General features: G+C 58.9%; 1 protein-coding gene across 2 annotated transcripts; it reads left to right on the top strand.

Moving 5' to 3' along the window:
• The first annotated feature begins 869 nt into the window (after window positions 1–869).
• LOC120764603 (zinc finger protein 664-like) lies at window positions 870–3,892 on the top strand. Of its 2 annotated transcripts, XM_040088607.2 has the most exons (3): window positions 870–1,237; window positions 1,657–1,732; window positions 1,920–3,892. In XM_040088607.2, exons 2-3 carry the CDS (start codon window positions 1,684–1,686, stop codon window positions 3,299–3,301), a joined length of 1,431 nt encoding a protein of 476 aa, XP_039944541.1. In that variant the 5' UTR covers window positions 870–1,237; window positions 1,657–1,683; the 3' UTR covers window positions 3,302–3,892. The 2 variants fall into 2 exon arrangements, with proteins under 2 accessions (XP_039944541.1, XP_039944542.1); XM_040088608.2 differs by lacking the exon at window positions 1,657–1,732.
• The last annotated feature ends 1,840 nt before the right edge of the window (window positions 3,893–5,732 follow it).

Below are 5,732 nucleotides of genomic sequence, written 5' to 3' on the forward strand. Positions count from 1 at the left end.
AGCCCCGCTGCTGTCCTTGGCCAGCTGCAGAGAGCACAAGGCTTTGGCCATTTCTCAGAGGCCCCCAGCTGGCCAGAGCAGCCCCTCCTGCCAGCACCCGCTGTGCCTCAGAGCCCTCCCTCATGCTGGGGACATGGAGCGGACATGGGCCTGCAGGAGGCTCCTGTTCTTGAGACAGGAGCAAGGCTGCAGCTCCGGCCTTTGGGCCCTGGGCCGCAGCAACCCAGGGGAGGCCCAGCTGCAGAGCTCGCAGCCCCCGATGGGTTTCACTGGAACACTTTGGAACACTAATCCCCATCCCATGTTCTCTTTGCAATCGCTGTTTCCATATTCCCTGTCCTGTTACCATATTCCCATTCCTGGTCCATTCCCGGTCCCTGTCCCCTTCCCCGCTCCCATTCCTGGTCCCAGTCTCGTATTCCGTGCCTCAGTCCCAGTCCCAGTTTCAGTCTTGTACTCCCTGTCCCATTCCCAGTCCCAGTCACAGTCCCAGTTGCATATTCTTCATCCCATTCCCGATCTACATCCCCATTCACGGTATGATTCTAGATCCCTGTCCCTAGTTCCGGTCCCATTCCTTGTCCTGGTCCCGGTCCTTGTCCCTATTCCCGGACCAATTCTCGGTCTCGGTCCCGTAGTTCCGCTCCCTGTCCCCATTCCCGATCCCATTCCCGGCCCCATTCCCGGTCCCATTCCCGGTCCCTGTCCCCTCTCACCGGACACCACCACCATCTCTCCTGCTCTCTCCGCGGCCCTCCCGTCACCAAAGGAAACCCCGCGCTGCCCCCGCCCACCAATCACAGGGCGCGATCGCTCCTGTATTTGCATAACCACGCCCGTGGGTTTGCTTCTTCCCAGTTCCCTCCCAGTGCTCCCAGTAAGAGCGATGCTGGGGGGGAAAGCGCTCCCAATTCCTTCCCGCTGCTCTCAGGATCGTTCCCGGTGCTCCTGGGATCGCTCCCAGTGCCGCGCGGGGCGGGACCGCTTTGGAACCACCCCAGGACAGAGCGCGGCTGCTTTTGGGTGTCGGCACCGCCCGGGCCGGGCTGGGAGCGGAGGAGGAGCGGGAGGAAGAGGAGGGACAGAGGAGGACGAGGAAAGGCAGGAGCGGCACGAAGAGGAGGAGGGCCAAAAGAAGAGGAGAAGGGGGAGCAAGAGCAGCAGGACCCGCACGCGGTTCCTCCGCCCGCCCGCATTTCCCCTGGCTCCGGCAGCATCGCGCCCCCGGAACCCGCAGGTGAGCGGGGAGGGGGAGATGGCACCTAATCCATCGCGGGGTCTGTGGGAGGGGTTTTTTTCGGGGCAGGGGATGACTGTGTCTTGCAGGACCCCAAAGCCGAGGCGGAAATGGCCCTGGAGGGATCTTGGCCTGTGCCATGTGGCGATCGACCGGCACCGGCGGGCAGCGGGGCGATATCGGGTTTGGGGATGGCCGGGAGAGCCGGGGGGGAACGCGGGAGCCGCGGAGCGGGGAGAGCGCAGAGGGGCGATCCCGGAGCTGGGGGACCCACGGCAGCGTGGAGGGGTGGGAGGAGATTGGACATAAGCGGGCTCCAGGCCCCCCGAGGCTGAAAGGGGCGCTGACTTCTGCAGCTGCACTTGGGCAGCGGGGCCATCAAACCCGAAGCGCTGATCCCTTGTTTCCCCCCTATTCAGGCTTTCCCCTTCTAAAATCTTGGCCCGATGCAGAACGAGGATGCAGCGAGGAAGAGGGCCGGGGATCCCCAGGCAGGTGAGGAGGAAGTCAGTGCCCCTTTCCCCCTCTCTCCTGCTCCACCTCCCAGCCCAGCATGGCCTCTGGCTGCAGGACAACCCTGCTGCCGACACCGTCCTGCCGGGGATGCATTTGCAGGGATCTCCATCCCCTTCCCTGTGGCACGGAGGCAAATGCCATCATCTTCTTGTCCTTCATCCCCCAGACAGGGAGCTGAGGACGGAGTCCACGAAGGACAAATCCCCACACCAGATCCTCATGGAAGAGGCTGTTTTAAGCAGCTCCACAGCGCAGGAATGCAACGGGGAGGAAAAGCCCCGGAGATCCCGCACGAGGAGCGGCTGCAAACGCAGATCACAGGGATCTGAGGAGGAAAGATCCACCCTGGGCCGGGGAGATGACTGGAGATGTGGCCAGAGCTCAGAGCTGGGGGTCCCTGAGCACCTTCACGGTGGAGAGAAGCCCCACAAGTGCTTGAAATGTGAGAAGAGCTTCAGCCACAGATCCTCCCTGATGCGCCACTGGGGAATCCACACTGGGGAGAGGTCCTACAAGTGTGGTAAATGCAAGAAGAGGTTCCAGTCCACCTCCTGTCTCCTTAAGCATCAGCAGGCTCACACAGAGGAGAAGCCCTTCTGCTGCCTTGAGGAAAAGCCCTTCTGCTGCCTTGAGTGTGGGATGGGCTTCAAGTACAACTCCAACCTCGTCACCCACATGCGCATCCACACCAGGGAGAGCCCTTATGAGTGTGACCAATGCAAGAAGAGATTTCCCACCAGCTCCCGTCTCCTCGTGCACCAGCGGATTCACACAGATGAGAAGCCCTTCCGCTGCCCCGACTGCGGGATGTGTTTCAAGCACAAGCCGTCGCTCATCAACCACCGGCGCATCCACACTGGGGAGAGGCCCTATGAATGTCCCGAGTGTGGAATGAGCTTCTCACAGAGCTCCACCCTGGTTGCCCACCAGAGGAGGCACACCGGAGAACGGCCCTACGAGTGTGTGGAGTGTGGGAAGAGCTTCAGGACGAGCTCTGAACTGATCATCCACCGGAGAAGCCACACAGGGGAACGGCCCTATGACTGTGATGAGTGTGGGGAGAGTTTCAGCCGGAGCTGCCACTTGATCTGCCACAAGAGGAGGCACAAGGCCCCTGTGGCCCACAAGAAATGGCCCAACGAGTGTGGGAAGTGTGGGAAGACCTTCAGGTGGAGCTCTGAACTGATTGTCCACGAAAGGAGCCACACAGGGGAACGGCCCTACGAGTGCAGGGAATGTGGGAAGAGATTCATGTCAAGGTCCCACCAGGTTGCCCACCAGAAGATCCACACAGGGGAACGGCCCTACAAGTGTGACCAGTGTAAGAAGACGTTTCCCACCAGCTCAAATCTCCTTGTACACCAGCGGATTCACACAGATGAGAGGCCCTTCCGCTGCCACGACTGCGGGAAGGGCTTTAAGAGCAATTTCACTCTCATCAGCCACCAGCGCATCCACACTGGGGAGAGGCCCTTTGAGTGTCCCAAGTGTGGGAAGAGCTTCTCGAGCAACTCAGCCTTGACCAAACACCAACAGAAGCACCTCTGAGGGAATCCCTGTCAGTGCCCTGAGAGCAGGAAGAGCTTCGTGTTCTGTTCCAACTCCATCCCCCATGGGAGGATCTGCACTGGATGATCCCCAGTGACCCCCGGTGGGCAGAGCCCTGGTGATCCGTGGTGCCAGTGATCTGTGTTGGGAAGACACCTGGCTGGGGGCTTCACATCCTCCTGGCTCCCTGTGGGCATCTGGACACATCCACAGACCAGCATCAGAAATCCATTGTGGAGAACGATTTGTTGACTTCTAACCCCAGAAAAATCTCACTTCGCATCTTCTGGTGACATCAAGAAATGCTGCATGACCTTGGAGGTCTTCTCCCACATAAATCCATTGTTTCAATTCTCTCTGTCCCATGAACATCTTCCACAGCAAACAGGGACGGACTGGGTCAAAATCCACCATTTTGGATTCAGTGGGGTACCAACCCCTCCAAAAAGGTTTTCCCACTCACCCGAGCACATGGATGCTCTGCTGGCAGGGACACATAAATCCTTTTGTTTTGGCCTTGAAACAAAAAGGTTTCCGTTCATCTCTTTGAAAGCCCTGAAACTGGCGTCAAAATAAAGACATTGAACTAAGGCATGGATGGGGACATGTGGGGGACAAGGACATGGGTGGGGCCATTGGGGGACATGGATATGGGTGGGGACATAAACAGGGTCGTGAACTAGGACAGCATCAATGCCACCACCTGTGCCACCACAGTGCCACCAGCACCTTCATCTCAGCCATGGCGAAGCGCTGCCCGATGCAGTTCCTGTCACCACGTCCCACTGTCACCACCGTGCTGTTCCAGCTGAATGTCACCCCCTGCCCAGGGTGGGACAGGGAACTTGTTCAGCTGGTGACAAATGTCCCGGAATCGAGTGACAGCCACCCAGGTGTCTCAGGGCCACTGTGCTCAGGGGACCCCAATCAACCCTGGGGACAGGGCAAGGGTCAGTGTCTCCTGTGGGGTCAGGTAGCCAACGCTGAGTGTCATTGGAGGGGTTCTGGTGGCAGCATCCCCACAGGTGTGGTGACATTGTCCCCTGATGAGTATCCTGATGGCATTGTGTCCCCTACTCTCCATATGTCCCCATGCCCCACTGGTTCTCTTTCACCTCTCTGTGTGTCCCTGTCCCCACTGTGAGTCCCTGTCCCCATCTCCCCTTTGTCCATGTCCCCTACCCCCAGTGTAGCCAAAGTCCCCGAGGTCCCAGGGCCATGTCCTTCAAGATGTCCCAGTGTCCCACAGGGTGTCCCCTTGTGCCTCAGGATGTTCCCGTGGCTGCTGCTGACACTGAGCATCTTCCACTGTCCCGTCACAGGTAGGGACATCCCACGACACCCTGTGACACTCCACAACATCCCATTGACACCCTTTGTCCTCTGATTTTGGGTCCTTCCCCTCTCCCCCATTTTAGATCCTTTCCCCCTGTTTTGGGTCTCTTCTCCCTATTTTCTGTCTTTTCCTCTCTATTTTGGATCCTTTCCCTCTTTTCCCATCCTTTCCCCCAATTTTGGGTCCCTTCCTCTTGACTTTGGCACATTTTGGGGTGCAGCCCCCCACCTTCAACCCTCAGCCTCCATCCCCTGTCCCCACAGGCATGTCCCCAGCTGTGTCCCCAACTGTCCCCCCATGCCACATGGACTTGGTGCTCGCCATCCTGGATGCTCTTGAGTCCCCAGTCCAGGACTGTGGATCTCCTCTTCCAGGAAATTCAGAGCTGGACAGGCTTCCTGGGGACATCGATGGCCCCAGGGCTCGGGGTGGGTGGCCTGGTGGGGTTGGTGGGAGGGGGTTTGGGGTCATCTTGGGGCTAACCGTGGGTATTGTCCACTCTGCTGTGAGGAGCGGCCCCCAACCAGGGAGTCTGGGATGGACGAGGACAGGAGAGGTTGGATGCTGGTCCAGATGGACACCAGAGCCAGGGATCCCACTCTGGATGGGCGCTGGTCCAGATGGGCACCAGACCCACGGATTCCAGATGAACTCTGTTCTGGACAGCCCTGGCCCACCACCCTGACCCACCAGCCCATCGCAGTAGCCCCAACCCCAAAACCCCCCAAAATAAACCCAATATCAGAACATCAAAGCCAGTTGGTACGTGCAGAGCAAGGGGGAAACTGAGGCACAGGCTGGACATGACTGTGGTGATGGGAAGGGACATCATGACCCACCCTGGAGACCCCTAAATGAGCATGCACTCCCCAAATTGTCATCCAAGGACACTGAGCTGTCACATCGGGGGAACTCCAGGAGCCACCACAACTCTGCAGTCTCTTTGTGGGCTGACACACAGTGTCTCCCCTGGTGTCACCAGTGTGTCCTCAGTGGGAGAAGGGACATCACCTCGAGGACAAGGAGGAGAAGGAGAAGGAGAAGGAAGAGGTGAGGGTGTGACTGAAATTCCTGCCTGGTCACAGCGGGAAGCCG

Source organism: Hirundo rustica, chromosome 32 (genome assembly GCF_015227805.2).
Source record: "Hirundo rustica isolate bHirRus1 chromosome 32, bHirRus1.pri.v3, whole genome shotgun sequence".
NCBI classification, from domain to species: domain Eukaryota; kingdom Metazoa; phylum Chordata; class Aves; order Passeriformes; family Hirundinidae; genus Hirundo; species Hirundo rustica.

Coding starts and splice junctions, on each gene's coding strand:
- LOC120764603 (XM_040088607.2), top strand. CDS start 1,684: ATGCAGAACGAGGATGCAGCGAGGAAGAGGGCCGGGGATCCCCAGGCA. Junction 1,733..1,919: donor GGCCGGGGATCCCCAGGCAG/GTGAGGAGGAAG, acceptor TTCATCCCCCAG/ACAGGGAGCTGAGGACGGAG.